Source organism: Mustela erminea, chromosome 10, assembly GCF_009829155.1.
Source record: "Mustela erminea isolate mMusErm1 chromosome 10, mMusErm1.Pri, whole genome shotgun sequence".
Taxonomy (NCBI): domain Eukaryota; kingdom Metazoa; phylum Chordata; class Mammalia; order Carnivora; family Mustelidae; genus Mustela; species Mustela erminea.
This window is the reverse complement of record NC_045623.1, coordinates 81,724,743-81,746,970: the sequence shown is the minus strand read 5'-3', so window position 1 is coordinate 81,746,970 and position 22,228 is coordinate 81,724,743. Positions and strand designations below refer to the sequence as shown.

At 54.7% G+C, this 22,228-nt stretch overlaps 1 protein-coding gene across 6 annotated transcripts in view; it reads right to left on the bottom strand.

Moving 5' to 3' along the window:
- Positions 1-22,228, bottom strand: part of GRIK3 (glutamate ionotropic receptor kainate type subunit 3) — a 222,012-nt gene that overhangs the window by 58,511 nt on the left and 141,273 nt on the right. For all 6 annotated transcript variants that reach the window (XM_032302639.1, XM_032302642.1, XM_032302641.1 and 3 more), the window contains exons 3-7: positions 20,924-21,181; positions 14,022-14,203; positions 11,345-11,398; positions 1,687-1,860; positions 951-1,094 (exon numbers count right to left, since the gene is read on the bottom strand). In XM_032302639.1, coding sequence (XP_032158530.1) covers positions 951-1,094; positions 1,687-1,860; positions 11,345-11,398; positions 14,022-14,203; positions 20,924-21,181 — 812 coding nt within the window. The remainder of the gene's footprint in view (positions 1-950; positions 1,095-1,686; positions 1,861-11,344; positions 11,399-14,021; positions 14,204-20,923; positions 21,182-22,228) is intronic.

Here is a 22,228-nt window from a genome sequence, read left to right as displayed (position 1 = left end):
CCCTGCCCCGATCTCCTCTCCGAGCCTTCTTGATCCACCATTTACTGGGATTTGACTCTGCCCATGTCCTGGCGAGATGCTCTGTGGACAGTTTGTACACCATCTTCTCAACAACACCGAGGCCAATACTCTTTATGCCCATTTTACAGCCAAGGAAACTGAGAATCAAAAGATTGATCCTCTCATCCAAAGTCACACAGCTTATTGCGATACCACCAGACTGCTTGGTCCTGGCCTTAGTTTCCCCACCTGTAAAATGGGAACGATGAACTGCCATCTGCAGCTTACAAGGACAAGAATGGTGGAGAGTCCTTCGGAATTATCGGCTATGACTGTGCATGTCAATGGTTGTCTCACAGCAGGACAGATTTCTGCTCTCTGGTCCCTCTGAATCAGCCCTAAGGATGGGACTTCTCCTCAGCTGCCCGGGAGCCAGCAGAGCTGGGTCCCGAGGGGCCCGTGATGTGAAGAGGGGTTTGGAGGGCTGATTATCCGGCTAGCCTCCTCTGCCCCGCCACTGCCCTGAGCCCTGCCCCGCTTTCCACACAGGGGTCTCGTCTCAGCTTCCTGGCATGCTTTGTACCCCATTTTGCAGATGAGGCAACCAAGGCTCAGCAAGGTTCTCCAGCTTGCCCAAGGTCACACAGCCAGGGGCAGAGACTTTCCTCTGTCACACTGGAAAGCCCACGCAGGTTCTGCTGACAATGCAGACTGCCCATGGCGACCCTCGGAGGCACCAGGGCCATAGCCTCTCAACTGCCCTGTTAGATTGGTCCCGTCCAGCCCATTTTCACCCAAGGAAACAGAGGCTCAGAGATGTGAATCAATGTGCCCAGGTTCATGTGGACTGGAACTTGATTCTGCCTGCCTCCCACACCTGTGCCTTGGCTCTGCAGCACCGAAGACCCCCAGCAAGAAGGCCCGGGCGGGGGCGGCGGGGCAGAACTCACCTCCTTGATGAAGTTCATGAAGCGGCCGCCAAAGCGCCAGGCCTTGTGCCGATGGCACTGCAGAGAGTTCACGGTCATCTGCGGGGCCCGCTGGTAGCACACGGACACGATGTGGACAGCGTCGTACAGTAAGGCCGCATCAGTCTGGAGGGCAGGATATGTAGAGCTTGCCTGAGAGCAGCTCCCCAGCCATGAGAGAACTGCTCTGACCCCTCTCCCCTCCCCAAACAGGCACATGGGGTCCTGACGAGGGAAAGGCCCAAAGTGACCCCACCCATGCCCACAGCGAAGGCTAGTCTTGGGCATCCTTGCTGTCCAACCGATACCCAACTCCTAGCCTGTCTGCAGCTCAGACCTCCTCCTTCCTGGCCCTTCTCCCTCATCCCATCGCTCCTGCTGTTCCCAGGCCCTATACACACCTTCTCCTTCCCTGCCTCCTAGACTCCAGCTGGTTACAGCTCAGAGCCCTCTGTGGCCAGGACCCACGGGTCTTTATCCTCACACTCTGTAATACCCCATTTATAAGCATCCCCTCTATTGCCCTTGAGGGGGACTGTGTCTGATTCCTTGTGTTCCCAGGGTCCAACTTGAGGTCTGGTTGATACAGGACAGGTCTTCCAAGAAGGGAAATGGTGGCAGGGAAGACAGAGGTAGGGAAGAGAGGACTGAAGAGGGAATGGAGTGGGGGTTGCAGAGGAAAGGGCGCCCGCGGATGTGGCCCGCCTGGCTGGGATACCATCATCACGCCGTCCAGCAGGCCAGACTCGGCCCGGGGAGCCGCCTGCAGCCGCTCCATGGACCACTTCTCCACGATGGCTGAGACATGCGGGTTGTCCACGTTGAGGATCCGGAATCCCGTCAGGTTTACCCCTGAGTAGCGGTAGGGCTCCAGGTCTAACGCATACAGATCCTGGACGGAAAGAGGTTCAAGTTAATAAAGGTGTGGCCTGCTGTAAGCTCCAGCCACTCCTTACCCTGGCTGCCACTGCCCGCCCCCAACTCCCTTCTCTGAGTGCTGGGAGCCCAAGGCTGCAACTCCCTGCAGAGCCCTTCCCAGCTCGAGGTGAGGCTCAGCATTGGTGGAGCGTCCACAGGAGGGCCAGATGAGGAATCAACTAGAATGTCCTCAGACGGGTGGCTGACCTCACGGACTCACCACTGCCCCCACCTCTGGGCAGGTGGCTCTGCGGATTCTTCGTCTACAAAATGGGCCTCATGCCTCCTTTATAGGACCCAGGACAACAGTTCACATAAAAGGCCTGGCCCAGAACATCAGAGGAGTTTGATAATGGTCATAAAGGTAATGTCCAATGACAGGGACACCCACTTTGGGAGGACCAAGAGCACTGGGCCTGGGCATCTCCCAGTGACCCAGAGTGAAGCTGTTGTATCCCCCACGAAAGACTATTTAAAAAAAAATTCCTTTTTCTAGCTTTTGCACAGGGAAGGAAACCATCAACCAAATGAATAGGCTGAAAGGGAGAAGAACTTGAGAAGATGCTCACTGTCACTCATCATTTTGGAAATTCCCATTTTCCAAAACCACAAGAAGCGATCACCTCCCACCTGCCAGAATGGCTAAGATCAAAAGACATCACAAGTGTTGTCAGAGATGTGGAGAAGAAGGAACCTTCATGTACTGGTCGGGGGAACGCAAACCCGTGAAGCCACTCTGGAAGGCGGTACGGAGTCTCCTCAAAGAATTATTAAAACTAAAACTTCCCTACAATCTCGCAATTCCACTTCTGGGTATTCATCTGAAGAAAGCAGAAAAACTAATTTGAAAACAGAGGTGCGCTCCTATGTTCACTACGGCACTGCTTACAAGAGCCAAGATGTGGAAGTGTCCATCCACGGATAACGGATAAAGACCACGTGGTGTATATGTACAGAGGAATATAACTCAGCCATAAGGAGAATGACGTCCTACCACTTGTACACCATGGCTAGACCTCGAGGACATTATGCTGAGTGAAGTCAGGCAGAGAAAGACAAATACTGTATGATTTCACTTACATATATGGAATCTAAAAACAAAACAAGCTCATAGATACAGAGAACAAAATGGTGGATGCCAGAAGGGAGAGGGGTGGGGGGATGGGTCAAATAAGTCAAGGCGATGAAGAGGTACAAAGTTCCAGTTATCAAATAAGTAAGTCATGGGGCTGTCATGAGCGTAGAAAATGCCGTCAGCAATAGGGTAATCGCTTTGTATGGTGACAGATGATAACCAAAGCTTTTGTGGGGATCATTTTGTAATGTATAAAAATACTGATTGGCTGTCTGGTACTCCTGAAATGAACATAATATTGTAGCTCAGTTATAATTCAATTAAAAAATGGTCTTTCTGCTTGGGATGCAAGGAATGCCGCTGCCTTTTTCTCTCCCCTCACCTCCGACATCACCAGCCAGAACTCATCACCTGCTGTGTCCTGGGAGCAGTGGACTAACAATCAGGCTTTCTGTCCATAATCAGGTGGCGTCCAATCTGGTGTAAGGAGTAGACCCCAGCCTAGGGGCCAGGAAGCCTGGCCTTAATGCATGGGGCATTCGAGCTTCAGCACCTCACAGCTCCAGCTCTGGGGCAAGGGGAGCCTTGGGGCAAGGCGGCAGTGAAGGATTGAGGGGAGGTGTGTGTGTGTGTGTGTGTGTGTGTGTGTGTAGGGAGAAGCCAGGTGCTAGTCTAGGAGAAGTGGCAGTGGTGAGGAGGTAGGGAGAGCAGAGCAGAGCTCCCTCCTGTTAAGAAAACCCCCCCAAACTTATAAAAAAGGCAGAAGGAGAGCAGCATCTCTGTTCAATGCAGTATGGGAGCATCCCTTACCAGGCCAGCCCAGCCCTGTGATCCTCCGGGAGAAGGGGCCCAGGTCTGACTTCACGGCCAGCTGCTGCTTGAAGGTCCAGACTCTGAGTTAACTTAGAGATCGTGGCCCATTGAAAAGATAAACCCCGACGTGGTGGCTTTATTACCCTTGCAGGACATTAATCTGTTTTGTAACCAACTGAGCCGTCTTATTTGGTGTTTTTCCCTCCCAATAAAAACTCAATCCCTCCCAAGCTCTCTGAGCCTGTCTTACCATCCTACTGGCTCCCTTGCTAAGGAGCTGGATATACCTTTGACACATGTTCATCCTATATTTGCATGAGCCATTTTTTACTTTTTGAGAAAACGTATTATTATGACGATCTAGATTGGTCCCTTCCTACTAGTGGTTTGGAAACTGAGTCCTAAGGTCCTCCTGGTCAACTCTCTATTCTTTTCTATGTTCTACCCTCATCAAGCTGCCTTCTGTCCTGGCCCCTGGTCCATCCTCTTTCTTGGGCCCCTCAACTCCTATGCAGCATCCTGTGTTGGGAGAGAGGCAGGACACCCGGGGGGCTGTACTGTTCTCTGCACGCCTGCAGCCGTCAGGGCCATCACAGTCCAGACTTTGGTGAACTCGACGGTGGCTCGAGGAATGCTGAGCTCGAGGGGCAGCTCTTCCGCAGGGTGCTGGCTTCCTTTGGTCTCTCAGTATTCCCAGCTGTTGCTAAATTCCTCCTGTTCTAGCTGCACGCCCAAAATGGGTTTCTTCTGGAAGGCACAGTGTTGGTTTCCTCTTGGAAGGTTTAGGGAACAGGGTGTCCGGGAGGGATCTGGAGCAGACTTGAGCCCTGGGCAAGAAAATTTCATCCTAGCCTTGCTCAGACAACTACGGTGCTGATTCCAGGCCAGGACTTGGGGTGGGCCTAGACTTGAAGGGGGGATCTTCAGCAGATGGGGGATTTCTTGCTGAGTGGGTCCGAGTTTGCTTGCCCCAGTCTCAGTGGGGAGGGGAGGGTGGGCATCGCGCTCAGCCCTGCACATGGAGGACACCATCCCATCCCAACACCCCTGCAAAGTAGCTGTTTAACAGTATGCTCCTTCTACAGATGAGGAAGCAAGCTCAGGGGTATGAGGTGAGCAGTCTGAGCTCAAAAAGCTCATAAAAGGCAGAGCAGAATTTGCATTCAGGTCGGTTTCAGTGGGTGGGGGAGCTGGCTCGTGCTGGTCTCGGGTTGCTGACTGTCACACTTCTTCCTGCCTCTGCCTCCAGGCACCTCTCCTTGGTTGCTTGGTACCAGCCTTGGTGGGAGTGTTTACACCATGGAAATTAGCAGCGCTCCAGATCCAGGGTTTCCCTCCCACACACTTGGACAGCGGGTGGCACACTGCCGTCTGTCTTATTCAAACACTCCTGTGCTTTATGCCCCAGTGATCGCCGAACATGTGACATGTACCTGATCAGTCTTTGGAGCTTGTTCTAGGGCGTATAAGCTGCAGAGAGTCTGGGGTGCGGCCCGGCAACTCTGTGATTTGGGAAGCCCCTCATCTTAGTCATGACGCCTGACAGGCGGAGCTGAGGACAGGTGCGGAATCAGAGAGGAGCGGAGGGGTGCGGGGAAGGGCATGCCCGAAGGAGGCCTCGTTCCCCGCAGTGCCTTCCCGAGCGCAGCGCACAGAGACAGCCCGGGCAAAGCCGGGGAGTCTGACTGCGAGGCCAAGCCATGGGTCCCAGCTGCATCGACCTTCCTTACCTCCGTGGGTTCAGCTGCCAAAACGCAGGCGAAACCCTAGCAGGTGGGGTTGTGATGAGGAAGAAGAGGGTTCATGGGTGTGCACAGAGCATGTGTGCCGTATGGGAGACGTTAGGCGAGTGTTTGGCCGATGCTTCTCTTCTGCTTTCTCTGGCTGCCGGTCCTCTGGGTGACGGGCATGAGATATGGCCCCAGGGACATGCCCAGATGTTGGAGGAGAAGAGCAGGCAGAAGCTGGGTCCTTCCTGCTTACCCGTCTTGGCAACATAGGAACAATCTCGATGGGCTAATAGCTACTGAGCACCTGTGAACCCCAGCACAGCAGGCAGCGTTCTAAGTGCCTTTTGTAAATGAACTCGCTGAATTCTCATTTCCACCTTATCCGAAGAGTGTATTACCATCACCTCATTTGGAAAGAAAGAAATGAGTCACAGAGAGGTTAGGTTTCATGGCTAACCCGGGGAGCAGTGGAGTCCAACCTGGGCAGCCCAGCTCCCGAGCCCCACCTCTGTCCCATGACCAGCCCGCCATCCACAGCATTCAGAACGGTCTCTGGGATCCAACCCCCTCATTCCCATGTTTATGGGTCCTTCATGCCTTCTCAGAATGAGATGCGAGTTCCTTAGATTAGTTCACAAGGCTCTCCACCCCTCTCCAGCCCCACTTTTCTTCCCACACCCTCCCATGTTTGTTTCGGGAACCAAAGCACTTTCGTTCCCCTCCCTTTCTCCCTGACCACTGTCCACGCCCCCTTCATGCAGCTTCTGTCGCTGTGCCAGCATTTATGCATGTTCTAGCCTCCGGCTGGACCGTCTGTCTTCTCAACCCTCTTGGGTGGGCTATTCTCTGAGATTCAATTCAAGTGGCACCTCTTCCAGGAAGCCTCCCCTGACTTCTCCTTTACACATGCACAATAGGAGGGGAGTCAGAGCTTTTGCTCTTATCCTGGGAGTTCTTGGCTTTCACTCCACCGATAACAACTGTTAGTGTCTGTGTCTGTCTCCCCCATGAACTCCTGAGCCAAATACCCCTGTCACCCAAAATGGAAAGAAAGGTCAGCCAGCCGAGTAGCTCTCTGGGGCACCTAAACAGCAGTGGGAGGGTCTGGGATGGGGGACTAGTGTTTCACATCCTCCACTCAGGGGGAGTTCTCAGTGAAGCTGGAGGCTAGGAAGGGTTTGGCAAACTGCCTGGGGTGGAGGAGGGTGAGACCCTTAAGGGGCCTGCTTTAATATCAAGAGATCTTCTCCCAAATCATCTTTGAAGGCAGGTAAGGGGAGGTGGAGGCATTTTGTTCTGCAGAATGGAGAATCTGAGTTTGGGCCAGAGCTAACTTGTGGGTCCATGGACGAGAAGTTGACTTCTCCCCCCAGGGGCCCCCTCCTCACTCCACCCCTGCACAGGATCCAGCCTCCTTTCTAAAGCAGGGCTGACCAATAGCTAAGGCCCGAAGGGTGCCAAAGCATCAGCCTGACCAGGGTGTCCGAGACTCGGTTCGCCCTCCTCTAGGACCAGAGGCCAACCGGACTCCGTGGGAAGCGTGGCAGCTCTGGCCCTGGTGGGGGGCTTTGGGGGCTGGTGACAGCACCCTTCCCATCTCCAGATGTAGCACGTGGTCTGCTGACACTCACTCTGTGACTGTGTCCGCAGCCATTTGAGCCCAGGGAGAGGGGCGGGACGGGGCGTCACTGCTGGGATTGCTTCCCTCCCTGTCACCCCGAGCCTGGGGCACAAAGCGTTCCCACTCCCATGACGGGAGGGCAGCGATGACGGGGAGCTGCTAAAGAGGCCTCTTTGTCCAGCTCCAAGTCTGTGTCCACACTGCCCTGAGACCCCAAGCGCCGTACACAGTGAACCGTGGGCAACCTTGCCGCTTGGCAAAAAGTTGCTGTTCTGGATGCCAAATGTTGACACACTGAATTCAGTATCGACGAGGGACCTTTTAGAAACATTCAGCATAACATAATAGACTAATTCATTAGCACCCCATGGGTCTGACTGGGTAGAAGCTGAAGCTCGGAAAACATTGCCTTAAGGAATGACAGATGAAAATATCTTTCCCATGATATAACTGTTATTGCCGGGAAGTGGCATTAATTGTGATTGCTTATCTATTAATTTATTATAATTCTTTTTTCACCTCCAGGCTTTTACCTACACATGACATGTACCAGGGGCTCAGCTGGGGCTGATTAACGCGGGGTTATCTGGGAAAGGCTTGAAGCTGGCTGGAGCAGATAATGGCCGCTGGGGTAATTAAAATGTCTTCTGCGTGAAAGAAGCAAGTTTGGAGAATTTTTTAGAGGCGAGGCGCTGGTGATGTGGGTTTCCTAAAGGGAAGGAGATAAATGCCAAATGCCGCCGCCCTCCTGAAATACAGCCTCACGGACCAATGGGCGCAGGGAGGCAGCATCACGAGGTAGGCTGGGAAGCCAACGGGGGCTGGAGAGAGGACCGTGGAGCGGGAGCCGAGGCTGAAGCGGGGTGAGGGCCGGAGCGGAGGGCCCAAGGGACACAGCTGCCGCCCTGGAAGGTGGGCAGGGAGGGGGCAGCTGGGGGAGAGGCTGGTGGACCCCTTCTCCGCCGACACACGCAGACAGCAGAGCGGAGCGTGGTGTGCGGGTTGTCCCTCCCTGGGAAGATCCACTCTCCCTGACCCTCAGAGAGGCACGGGGAGGACGAGCAGGGGGCCAGGACAGCCATGCACAAGACCGGCAGTCGGCACCAAGGCCTCTACCTCTGATTTGCTACGAGACTCTGGACAGCTCCCTCAACCTCTCTGGTCCCTCGTTGGCCCCTCCATCAAAGAGGAGCAAAAACCCTGCCCTGGGAAGAGGAAAAGCTGCGATGTGAGAAAGGGCTTGGGAACCTGTGAAGTGTGGGCCCTGCTGAGATCTGTGGAGGCTCCATTCCCCTCCCCACTGGTGTCAGTCACCACGTCTGGCCCATCGCTGCTGGGTGGCCAGAGGAGGCCAGCCCCCGCCTCGTGCGGGCTTTCAGCATGACAGCTCCCAGCGGAGGCCCTCGGAGCTGGACAGCTCCCAGCTCGTAAAAGCCCTCCCTCTGCCCCTTTCTTGCCGGGTGACCTCTTGAGCCTCGGTTTCTACTTTGCTATAAAGTTGGGCGATCATACCTCCCTTGGAGAGGCGTTCTGGATTTGTGGATGAGACGTTGTAAGCTGAATACAGAGAAGACCTACGCGGGAGCTACTTCACCCACCGAACTCTTACCTCCTACTCTACTCAAATAAATACCGGGCACTTGACACAGCGGTAGCGCTGTTACTGTACCCACTGTGTAGATGAGAAAAGGAGGGCCAGGGAGGTGAAGTAGCATGTCCGGGGAAGTGGAAGGATCTTGACTCTAACTCATGCAGGCTGGTCCCAGAGTCCATGGTCTTAACTGTTGCCATGACAAGATTGTTGATAACTTCATGGATTACTTTCTACTTTGTATGGTAGTCATTTGCTCATTCAAGCATTCATGAGCGCCTACTGCATACCAGGCACTCTTTGGGTGCTGGAGATGAATAGGTGAACCGGGCACAGTCCTTGATCTCTATATGCATGAAGGAAGCCTGCCAGCTGGGAGTGTTGTTGGGTCCATCTCCGCACACTCTCTCCCACCCAAGTGCCCAGCTCAGTACCTGAGGCCTTGACAGGATCTGTACGTGCCTGCTGCAAGTAAGTAAATGGATGCCTGAATTAAGGAGATGAAAAAGTAAGAGAAATGGATGCTGTCTAGGGCTGGAGGAGGCCCTGCGGCATTAGGAGCCTGCCCTGAGCCTCCCTCCAAGACTAAGGCAATGGCATTAAGGAGAGCAACATGGGGGTGCCTGGGTGGCTCCGTGGGTTAAACCTCTGCCTTCAGCTCAGGTCATGGTCTCGGGGTCCTGGGATCAAATCCTGCATTGGGCTCTCTGCTTGGCAGGGAGCCTGCTTCCTTCTCTCTCTCTCTCTGCCTGCCTCTCTGCCTGCTTGTGATCTCTGTCTGTCAAATAAATAAATAAAATATTTTTTTAAAAATGAGAGCAACATGGGAAGAGCCTTGTCTAGAGCCTTGCCTGAAGGTCCATAGGGCTAAGGGCCCAGAAGTTGGTCTTAGTACCCTAGAAGCCCAGGGCTGCCATGCCTGGGGACAGGGCCTTGGGCCCCTGGAATGTGCCCCTCTGCACCTTCCCAGCCTGGCTCCTCTACCCAGCTCCTAGCTCCAAAAAGAGGTAGAATATGGGAGATCTGGGGACCTTATCCTCTAGCCTCTAATGACTTTCCAGGATATAGCACGACATGGAAAAATCAACTTGGGTGGGCAGAAATCCAGAAAGAACTTGGGGAAGAAGGTGCCTGATCTTAGTCACCAGCTTCCAGAATCCCTTTCTCCCAACATGACTTTGGGCAGACACCCAGAGCTGAGCCCTGGATCAAGAGCATGTGCAGGTGGTCCTGAGCTCCACCATGGGCACAGGGAATAGTGGGTGGGGAAGAAGCCATGGTGTGCTGGTAAACACTCAGTAACCAGCTCTCAGGGGAGGGGTGGATGCAAATCCTTCTTCATAATATCCACCAACTTTGGTGGTATGAATACTCCTTCCACCACAGCCAACTCCAAGCTACCTCATGCTATCACTGAATGTGGATTTGGGAGGAGATGACTACAACGGGTTCTAGAAATCAGTCAGCTCCTCAGTGAAACTCTAACCTGTCACTTGGCCTTTGCTTATGCTGTTCCCTCTGCATGGCAAACTCTTCCTCTCTCTCCTTAGTGAACTCCTACTGATCCCTCAAGGCCCAGTTAAGCATCTATCTTCCTGCCTCAAATTTCCCACCTTCTGCCAGCCCCTCTGCACCTGGTGTCTCCTTCCACAGTGCACCACAGCCGTGTCCAGGCATGTCATGGCACATGCCTGCCAAAGGAGCTAGACGCAAAGGTGGGGATGGCACACGATGGGAGCTCCTTGAGGGCAGGGCCTCCACGCAGTCGTCCTGAGACCCTCACCGATGCCCAGGCACTGGGGAAGGAGGGTTCCTGGGTGCCAGACGGATGAGCGAACACAGAATCCTGCCGGGCTGTCGGTGATGCCTCCACGTGCCCCAGAACCGGGCTGGGTGGAAAAGTCCTCCCAGGGCCCCAGCGAGGTGCTAGGACATCTACTCCAAGGCAGGGTGGCTGGGTGTGGGTGCCCCTTTGCCACAGGGATCTCTTTATTCTGCAGATTTCAGGCCACAACTAATTATCCTAATGGGTTTAAATGGCCCTCAATGTTCTCCGAGTTTGGACAGGACCCATCTGGAGCCTGCAGGTGGGCTGGCCCAGCTGAGAGTGAGTGGGCAGACTTCAGCACAGATGCTGCAGGAATCCAAAGTAGTATTTCCTGTTGTTGCGTGAGGACTGAGACATCCTCGGGGAAGCGTGTGGGCTGGGAGCCGAGAGTCTTCCTAATAAGAGCAGCTAATACTTTTACCGCCTTCACCCGCATCAGGGACTGCCCTCAGCATTTTATTTTCGGAGCTCAACATTCTAGGAGATAGAAGCCATTATCGCACCCATTTTGCAGACGAAGAGGCTGAGGCCAGGAAGTTAATGACTGACTAGTCCTCAGAAGCGGTTGTGTTGACACAGGCAGGTCTAGACTCCCTGTCCTGAGTCACAGCTCTGGGGCATTTCTCAAAGTGGGTGTGCCACGGAGATGTCTCTTTGTCCTTGCCTGAGGCTATACCTAGAGCCTTTGGAAGCAAGGCCAGCCTGAGTCTCCTCTTGCTGATGCAATGGTCCCCACCAGGCTAATCGTGTTCTGAGGGGGGTCCCACCCCAGCCCGTGTCGGGACCCAGGGGTACGTTACCAGAGTGGTGAAGATGAAGTGGTAGTACTCGGTCATCATGCCCATGGCCATGGCCTGCGGGAGAGCAGAGCGTCAGCGGTGTGCAGGGAGTACCCAGAAGCCCCCTCCCCATCTGCACCCCACTGGTGAGGACCAGACTGGGGGGGGGGGTTGGGGGAGCTGGGCCACTCGGAGTGGGATGTCCTCTGAGACCACCTCCCTGAAGTGATGACTGGCTGGCAGACAGCGGGGGGCAGAAGTGGTGGTGTTTCCCTGGAGTGTGCTGCCAAGTCCTCAGGACGCATTCAAATACAGAATCTCGGGGCTCCTGGGTGACTCAGTCAGTTAGGCATCTGCCTTGGGCTCAGATCAGGATTCCAGGTCCTGGGATCAAGTCCCCATGTCAGGCTCCCCACTCAGCAGAGTCGGCTTGTCCCTCTCCCTTTGCTCCTCTCCCTGCTTGTGCTCACTCTCTTTCTCAAATAAATACACAAAATCTTTTTAAAAAATGCAGAATCTTGGGCTGTACTCTGCATGCAAAGATTCCAAATTCTTCAGGGCTGGGCTGGGCCCAGTCTTCTGGCTCTTCCACGAGCATCTCTGTGCTTGCTACACTTAGAGAAGTGCAGTTGGAATTAGCCCCAGACTGTCTTCTCAAGGGCTCTGGCTCCACCCAGCTGCACTCACTGTCCTGGCTTGAGATGGAGGTGTGTGAAAGCCTGCCCCTGCCCCTGCCCCTGCCCCTGCCCCTGCCCTGGACCCAGCCCAGCCAGGCCCCAGCCCAGCCAGGCCCCAGGAGGAGAGGCTGTGCTAGGGCTGATCTCCCTGGAGGGTGGAGACAGCGCAGCCCGGCTTCCCTGTTCCAGGTGACCACCCGGCAGGTCGCTCCGTTGCCATGGAATTATTACCAGGTGTCATTACGAAGCCTGCATTACCTACATTTACGTGTTTTATTAGAAACCTATAATCTATATTACTAACGACCATAATGCACTTTCTACAGAGTTCTTCAGAATGCCAGGCCCCCTAAGTGCTCTGGAAGAAAATGGTCCCAGGGTCAGGTACACGTGGAAAGTGCCATTCCTTCTCTTGCCCTCTTGGAGACTTACAGCCCATGTCAGCAAGATCAAGGCTCAAACCAGGCCTCAGCCAGCAGCCATGGTTACCTCTGCAGAGCTTGGGGTTCAGAGGGGCACACAGTCTCCAGGTTTAATTCTGGATGTTTTCAAGTCAGACAGACATGGGAGTAAATTCTCACTCTCTGGCTGAATGACCTGGGCCCCTTCCTTTCCCCAGGAACCTCAGGTTCCTCACCTGTAAACTGAGCATGATAACCATTGCCACCTGCCAGGGGGGCGCTGACTGAGGGGCTCCGGACACCTGGTACATGGTCCTTCCTCAGCGTGACCAGCCAGGGTTGTGGCAGTCTCTGCTACATGTGCCAGGAAGAGAAGGGAAGCACTAGGCGTGGGCTGTTGCCCAGGGAGGAGGGGTGAGGGTTCTCTGGGGGGCATCGGTCTCCTCCACAGTGACCCCACAGAGGCCCACACCCAGTGCCGACACTGGGCTACACTTTTTCTCTGCCTCATCTCAAAATCCTCCGTCCCCGTCTGAGGCAGAGATCACTGGTTTTGTCAGAGGAGGGGAGGGCACTGGGGCTCTCTCAGGCGCACAGAAGTGAGATTCAAACCCCCAAGTGAGCTATGCACCTGTCTCGGGGTGAGGGAGTCTGAGGGAAGACACTGGCTGCTGGGCCACCTGCGTACCCACTGTAGGGCTGGACTGGAAGGTGGGACTTGGACCAATGTCCCCACCCTAACCCGATCTGGGACTTGAAAACTCGTATCCCCGGCACGGCACCTAGCCCCCTGCGCTAGGTCAGTTCCTCTCCAGTTACACCCCGCCAGGTCAGGACTTAGAGCTCTACAGAACGCCTCCTTCAATCACCAAGGCCACTTTCTGGGACCGTATAATTGCCTTTTACACAAAGCACAGGCTCAAATGGGAGCGTTCTGGGTTTCAGCTGCGGCACCCTCCAAGGAGGCTGTGGGCGATTTTGCTGTTTATTTCTTAGGTAGCTGGCAGAGATGGCTCTGGTTCCCAGCATGCCACACTGGGCTGTGTCTGGAAAGGAACAGAGGCCCATCCAGGACCCAGAGCCATCTCCCTCCCCCACGGTCGCTGCAGAGCTGAGCAGATGGCACGGGGAACTTCAATAAACCTCCCAGTAGTAGAATAACCACAAGCGTTCTGGGCCACAGGGAACTCATCACAGAAGACGCAGTGTCCCCCCTCCCCCCACCGGGGACTGTTCCTGCCACCCCGAGGCCTCCCAGGGCTTCCCGAAATGTTTGGTCCTGCGCCGCTTCATCCCCTGCTTCCCACCTGCAGCCATAGCCCAGAAGCGAGCACTGAGGCAAGAGCCACCAGGCACTAGGCTGGGCTCAGCCCTGGCATCGCTCCGTCCTCATGCGGTCTCAGACCGTGGAGACCACACGTGTCCATTCTGCCGCTGCAGAAACTCACGCACAGGGGTCAGTTCACGCAGCCACACTGAAGCAGAGCTGGGCTCCCCCCACCCCCACCCGGCTCCAGTCACCTCCTGGCTGTGGGTGAGTGGGGAAAGTGGGGGAGGGGGAAGGGCCAGGCAGGTCCCGCCCCTCCCTTCCATGCCCCGGGCTGGCTGGCACTCACACACCTGCTTGAGGATCTGGGCGGCCATGGTGTGACTGCAGTCGAAGATGATGCGGAATTCCCGGCCCCGCTTCATTTCCTTGAGTAGCGGGCGCGAGTCGTCCGAGTCAAGGGGCAGCTGGCGGATCTTCAGGCGGATATTGTACCTCGACGGGGCCATGATGAGCTCCTGCAGGCGGATGAGCCCTGGGAGGTCCCCGGGGTGCAAAAGACACACATGTACACACAGGTAAACACGGCTGTCAGCCTCCACAGACTCGGGTGAGCACATGGCCTGTGGCTGCAGGTCTGTGACCACACACAGACACACAGACACGGATGCGTGGCCCACAGAGCTTTGGGCAAGTGTGTGGACAGAGCCACGTGGGTCCAGACATGGCACCAGGATTCTTGGGTATGGCCGTGTGCACCAGGCTGTACATGCCGGCACACGTTCCCGGATATGTAGGCACGTACAAACACATGCTTAGAGGGACATGTTTGCTGACACAGACATATGTTGGGACTTCCTTACACATGCACATCAAAGCCTGTGCCTACACAGACACACAGACACATGTACAGATTTAGCAGTAGGTGCAGACAGCAAATTCCTGCAAACCATGTCTACATGCTCCCCTCTACACTAGCCTTTATGGAGCCCAAACCAGAGGGTGCTTCTCTTCGTCACCCCATGTATGACACTGGAAGTTGGGAACCTGCCTCCAGGACATGGGCACAAGTGAAGGCTGCAGGCTCAGGTGTACCAACTGTTGGACTATGTAAGGCAAAGAGGTATTTGTGCCCCCAACCCAAGGGCAGCCTACCTCCGTAAACCTGACTGATTTTTCCAGGCTCTGCGCAATCACCTCCTCCATGAAGCCTGCCCTTACTGCTCTTTCCAAACAAGACATGCCATCCCCCTCCCTCCTCCCTCAGCACTAGCCTCCTCTGGCCTCATCTCACTCCCTCGTCCAGCCATGGCCTCCTTAACCTCATGGGTTGGGTCCCCACAGACCCTAGCATGGGGCTTGGCACTTACGAGGCCCTCAACACAAATCACCATAATTGAACTGACTTACTGTTTTTTCCTCCCCACACCGAAAAATCCATCCTCCACCTTGGCATTTTGCAAAACCACTTAATTTGGGGACTTCCAGGGAAAACTGAATGTCACTTCCTGGAGACAAATGGCTTACTTAGGTCTAATTAAGTTGATTTCCGTTGCTATTTCAAGGTCCATTCTTGCTGACTCCCTTCTGTTTAGCCTGGGAGTAAGCCTGCTGATACCCCCTCCCCACTCAGGGAGGGGATGAGCCAACAGGGGCCGGGGTCCCACTGGGCTGTCTGTCCACGCTCAGGGCTCAGGGTCTGTGTCTCGATTGCACACTCCACTCAGCTCTGCTCCATTCCCCTGCGAACGGCAGTCTGCTTCTCCTCTGGGGAGCAACTCCTCCCCCATGCTTGGACCATGTGACTCCGAGGAGTCCATCCCCAGCTCTCAGGGCACAGCACGTGCCCCAGCCTGGCCAATCAGCCCGCACATTCCTCTAGGCATAGGGATGGGCTCAGAGATGGGTGGGTGATGCCAGGTGGTCCTATCAGATGACTTCCAGAAATGGTACCAGAGCAACTGGTAAGAAATACACCCTTTTCCACTTACCTCCAAATAGGGAGGCAGTAAGTCTAGGCATCACCACATAGAACCTGAGAAGGATTCCAACATGGCAGAAGTCAGGCCAAATAAGTCCTAATGATACCCATTTGAGCCTCTGGATCTAACAGTACCTGAAGCTAAAATGACTCTTGAGCTTCCTCAAATCCCCTCCCCCTCCCTTTTTTTTTGGTGAAGCTAGTTTGCTCTGGATTAAAGTTACTATTGCAGTGTCCCCCATCTGGACGGAGTCCCCCTCACACAGACCGCCTACTTTGAAAGCCTTCCAACAGAGCCTCCGGGTTTCCAAAGCCATTTCTGATTACAAATGCCTGGATCTGTTCAGCTTCTTCTTCGAATTCCGGAGGGCTGGACGTGAGGAAGGCCATCTGGCATACACCATTCCCCTCGGCTGGGGAGGACAGAGATCTATCCCCGTGACCTGAGCTTCCCAAGGAGCTCCCAAACAGGCTTTGCCATGGCCACCGGCCTCAGGATTCCCCCCACCCCCCCGGAAGGTCCCATACCCAGGTGTGCGGGCTGGCGAAGGGCTCTGGAGTCTGGAGTGGTCTGGATCTAATAGGGGCGACAGGGCTTCCCAATACCAGACTCGAGATGGAGCCGGAAGGGGCCATCAGCTGACCCGCGCCGAGGAGGGAGGGACCACCGTCTCCTCTGGAACACACACTAGCCTCATCCCCCTCCTTCCCCATCTCGCCCCAGAAATTCTCAGTGGGGCTGAACGATGCTGCCCTCTCACACTTGTTACCCTGGGAGGCGCCCCGCCTTCACTTCGCTCCGACTCGCTCAGCGTTGGGAGGCATGCACAGCAGCAGCAGGCACGTGAGCTTTGGGGATCCAGGACGTGAGGATAGGGACAGCCTGCACGCTGGAGCAGAGACCACCGGAGTCTTCCTGTCAGCCAAGTGCATTGCCCCGTGTAATGCACAGTGACCCACATTCTCCGGTAGCAAATGTCAGACCTCCTTCTCATCAGTGTATTCCCGAAGGAGACCAGAGGCTCATCTCAGCCCACCCCAGCAGAGGACGAGGCTCTTACTTGCCCGAGATGAGCCTTCCTTCCTCGCTGCTTCCCTAATCAATCTCTCTCAAAATATCTACAGTGAATCACGGTTGTTAGAATCATGCTTTTCACTTACAAAGCACTTCTGCATTCATTACCCTATTTAAACATCTCCCTGTCCTAGAAGGCACGCCGACTGTGCCAGGGTTACAAAGAAACAGAGGCCCACGGAGGGTAAGGTTCTGTGGCACGCTAGCAGTGGGACTGGGATTTGAGACCCAACCTTCTGGCTCTTACGTTGGGGTCCTTCACCTCGGCTTTTTCTAAGACCCTTCCTTTTGCCCTTGATATCAGTTTGCCTTTGTGTGCAGATGAGGTTACAAAGGTGACCACTTGTCACAGGTCACAGGGCAAACCCTGCTGCTATAATATAATCATTTGCGATATTCTCTCACTGATGTTCCTGAAATCATGGGCCAAAGTTGTTTCCATTCTTCTTGTCCCTGTGTTTTTGATGGGTACACAAGATCATATAATAAGCCCTCCAATCAAACCCCAATTTCTGCTTTGCTTCCTGCCCCATTGAGGACATTCCCACCGAACAAATCCCACCTATCGTCATCTAGGCTATCTTATGGTCATGAGGTAATCAAAGGGTTTAGAGTAGAGAAAGGCTCTTGCCCATGCTTTCCTCTTGCTCCTGCCTCCTGACTAACCCCGGTGCTTTTCCATGAGGCTGCAGCACCCCGCCGCTGCCCCTCCTTCTAGAAACTGTTAACAACTCTTTTCTCAATGCCATTGACCTCCCTGTGTCATAATGTGGCCATTGTCATCCGTGAGGCCCCAGGCACACTCAAAAAGAGTAGATTGTAGGGATGACCTAAATTCTTCACCCCACTCTGTAGCTACACCCTTAGCCAGGTAACTTTGCAGGTGACCTCTGACTGCACGCAGGTGACCCGCCTCACACAGGATATTGGGCTCCAGCATGTAACCTGTGTTAGCCAATGGTGTATCAGCGGGCGGGTCACAAGCAGACAGTAGAAACGGAAGGGCACCCTGGGTCTCTTCTTTTGCACCTCTGCAATTGTCATGACCATGTGCCCAAGGCTAGCCTGCTCGTGCCTTTCATCTCCACCAACAGTTAAATGACCCTCCAGCAGGGGAGGGATCCAGCTGAGGTCAGAACCACCACCTGGCCAAGCTCAGCCAATCAGCAACCCCACAGACTTGTGAGATAAACACATGCTTTGTATTCAAAGCCACTGAATTTTGGGGAGTGGTTGGCAGACACAGCACCACTAATTATAGAGATGGGCGTGCCCTCTTCTAACATGCTGAGAGAACCAGGATATGGCTCCGGTGGCAGGGTGCCAGTGCCCAGAGCTGACGGGGGCTTGCTTAAAAGCCAGTCAGGGGGCACTCCCTTTCCTATCCGACTGTGCTCAGGGTAGTAACCACCGACTCGGTGAGCTGTCCAGGATGGTCTGCTGGACAGTTCCTAGACAAATTTTCCTCCTTGATAAGAGGCATGAGTCACATTAAGAACAATCTCTTTGGCTCTTCTTTCCTTCTATTTCTTGGGATGTTAGCACGTGAGGATGAGCTGCTTGGAGCTGGAGCAGCTCTATTTTGACAGTGACAGAGAAGCCAAGAGACCTGGAAGGAAATGGAGCCAGTGCCCCAGCTCTATTGAGCTGCTAAACCAGCCCTGGGTAGGACCATCTCCAGACTCCTGTCCGTCAGAGAACGAAGTGCCCATTGCTTGAGTCAGTGGGAACCGGGATGTCTGTGAGTCCAGCCCGAATATCCAAAGGCATGCTGCCCCCAAAGCAAATCCAGCCCAAGCCTGCTCTGAACTGCCTCCCATTCTGGGGGGGCTTGATGACCTGCCACGTTGTCCCTTTGAAACATCCTGATTCTGGGAGGACACCTCTTACCACCCGCCAGTCCTCATCAAAGTCTTCCTATTATTTGACTGAATCCCTAGTGCCCAGTGTGTTCTTGACCAAACCCGCTCCCTCCCAGACTCCCTCGTGTGTTTAAATGTTTGTTAAACTGAATTGAACCGAATTGAAAATCAAGTTGAATTAAACTCTAATTAAATCCTGCAAGAAAGGGTGTTCTGGGCACTGGTAAGAGTGAAGAAATGAAGATGGGATCCCCTCTCTTTTGCGAAGTTAATCATGCTGGAGGAGAGTGCGTGCCCCCCCACCCCCAGAGGCGGCTGGGCATACCAGGCCTTCCGAGCTGATAATTGAGAGGCTCGCTCATATCCTCAGAGCGAAGGCACTGGAGGAGAGGGAGCTCCAGGCGTTAGCATCTGCTCTGAGCAGCCTCAGAGCAGGGCATCCCTCCTCCACAAAGCCTCTACCCCCAGCCCCTCCAGTCCGAAGACCCTAGGACCGCGGGGCTGTGGTCCGCCCCTGCGTCTCTTCTCACTGCTTTGTGACCCTCGCGGCATCACCCTGTTCATGTCTAGTTCTTTCCTGCTGTCCTGGCCCCGAGTTCTCTTCTAGGCAGCCCCTCAAATCCAGGCCTCCTTTGTCCCTGCCCACAACAAGGTGGCCAACCTCCATGTGACTTCTGGCTCCTGGCTCTCCCGGCCACCCGCCCCACGAGATGCCGTCACAGCCACCTTCCGAGAAACTCTGCTTTCATTATTCTACTTCTGTGCTCAACAACACTCAGTGCGCTTTGGCTGCTCCCAAGATCAGGTGTGAACTCCGAAGTCAGACAGTGGAAACTTCGCACAGCCTGATACACTCTGTTTATCTGACCTTTTCCTCCCATCTTCCGAACTTGAATCTTCTCTGATTCAACTCTTGAGGAGGCTGCCATGCACAATCGCTCCTCCTTGGTTTTCGCTCAGGCTGTCCCAGCCACTGGTGATGCCCTCATGCCTTCTCTCTGTCTGTTCACCCTCGAGGCCCCACTCTTGTCTCCCTCCCTCTGGTAAGTCAGCCCAGATCAGCCAAGCCTACCGGGCTTCCTCTCCCTGAGTGCCTTGGCACTGACTGTATGTACCCATCACTTGACTCTCAGATCTGATGGCCTGGAATAACCAGTGACCTCTGGGGATGTGCTCACACACCTACCATAGGATTCACTCCTCCTAAAACGATGGGATTACGACATCCTCATTCTTCTCCCTTACCGGTGCCCAGGACTCTCTTCCTGCAATATTTAATGATGACGTATTTCATACTGATTTTTAATTCAATTCAGTTCAGTTCAGTTCAGTAAGCATTTAAAAACATCTCTGTTGTACCGGGCCTTGTGCTAAAGCCTGGGGGCACACAAGGCTCATGGTCTGGACAAGCCACCACAGCCCTTCCTGGCAGTGTGCTAAGTAAGACCATCTAACAGGGCTGCCGGAATGCTGGCCGTGACCCGGCGTGGGGTCCTCATGCCCCTCAATGGCAGACAGCTCATGCTGGGGGCACCAAGTGGGGGCAGGGGCCCTGCCTTCCATGATCTCCTGTCTGGTACTGTGGGCATAGCAGGAACACAATAGAGGCTTGTAGAATCCCAAGTTAAACAGACAGCTTTTCTGAGGGATTCACTCCCCGTGATTCCCACTCCCCATTAGAAGGTAATCAAGAGCTGACATAGAATCACAGGCTGCAGAATGCCGAAGAAGGCTTTTCTCCAGCTTAGATGCTATAGCTCTTGACTTGACACGTGCCCAGAGAAGGGCCAGATGGGTTAAGTGACTTGCCAAGGTCACTTTCTCTTAAGAGGCCAGGCTAAGAAATGTCTTGGGACTTGAGTTTTTAGAAAGGAAGAGGAAGAGAGGAAACAGCCCTGTGCTATCCAGCTAGCAAGTGTCAGAGCCAGCACGCACCCCTGCCCATGGATCCAGAGCCTGTGTCCGCAGTCAGCATGGGGCCGCCCACATTTGCTGCAGATGCGAATGTGAGTCTAAGAGAGCCGGCGGTATGGCGGGGTGGGGGGGCATGGTTTGTGCAGGGGTGAGTGCGGGCGCTGGGTGGGCTAAGAGCATGCTGTAGGGGGGCGGAGGTGGGAGTGTGGGGAAGGTGTGAGGTGGGTTGTGGCGGAGTGAAGGGTGAGTGTGGCCGGTGGGTCCTGGGCTGCGAGGCAGTGCAGGGGCAAGTGTCTGGGTGTCCAGCTAGGCTTGGGCGTGAGCGTGCACCCTCTCCCAGGGGCAGTTGATTTGGGCGAGCAAATCCTGCGTCTCTACCTCCCTCACCCCCTACCCTCAGTCCAACCACGCCCGGCTACCCACCTGTACTGTCATCATAGACCACGGTGGCCGATCGCCACTTGAGGTACTGGACCAGGTCGAGGATGGCGTGGCTGAGGGAGGCGTAGTCGGGGTAGAGGTTCACGTAGAAGGTGTCCTTGTTGTCCAGCGGGTGGTGTTTCCAGCGCAGCTGGATGTGGGGCACTTCCAGAGCATTGCAGATGGACTGGACGGCGTTGGTGCAGGAGCCCTGTGATGGCCCGAAGATCGCCACCACGCCCAGGGCCAGCTGGTCACAGGCTGCAACAGAGGCGGGGGTGGGGGGATGGTGAGGGGCTCAGTGCTGGGCCTCGACGGGAAGCTGGGGGCTGTGCACACAGGGGTGCAGTGATTTCCGTGATCCCATAAACACAGCGAGGGGAGACAGCAGCTGGAACCTTCCAAGGGCAGACGAGGAAGGTCCTTCTGAATCTCGGCTTCCTCCTCTGGAAGCTGGGGTTACAATCGCCCTGACTCATGGATATCGGGAAGGTTGAGTGAGATTGTGCATACGAGACCCTTAGCCCTGCTTATGAAACAGAGATGGGGTTACTTTTGATGCTGTCCTCACTGTGCTGAGCACCCCCAGCTCTGGGACCGGCCCTGATCTGGGCGGCGGGGGGAAGGCCAAGAGACAGCTAGGATGAAACATCTCTCTGTGGCAACTGTGAAACTTCTAGCCCCAGTCTGTTCCCCAAAGTTCAACGTGCTCATCTCCTGTCTTGCAGGACACTACCATGTGCCTGCGTCCGAGACGCATTTCAGACCAAACGTGTCCCAAACGCCACCCCCTCTCCTCCTCCAGGCTCCCCTTTTCAGACCAAACGTGTCCCAAACGCCACCCCCTCTCCTCCTCCAGGCTCCCCTCCTCAGTAAACCACTTCTCTATCCCAGTGGCTTAGACCCTGAACATTGGCTTCCTCTTCACTCCTCTCGTTCTCTGTTGTCCCACATCCCACTCCTGCTGTGTCACTTTCGGAATGTTCCAGAATCAGAACTTCTTGCCACTGCCACCATCTTCTTCCGCTGGCACTACTGCTGGAGCATCCTTGCTGGCCCCAGCTTCCTCAGGGACCTTCCCTACTTCTTACCTCTTCCAGCCTCAAGTGGTGACATCACATGTTTGCCCCAGAGGCTCCAATGTCACTTGGTCTAAAAGCCGAAATCCTCATGGTGACAGATGAGGTCCTGCTCGCTGCAGTTCTTCCCCACCCCTACCCCACCCCTGTCCTCATCACCATCACCACTTTTCTGACTTCAACTTCCATCCTTCTTTCCCTTCCTCACAGCCCTCAATCCCCGCTGGTT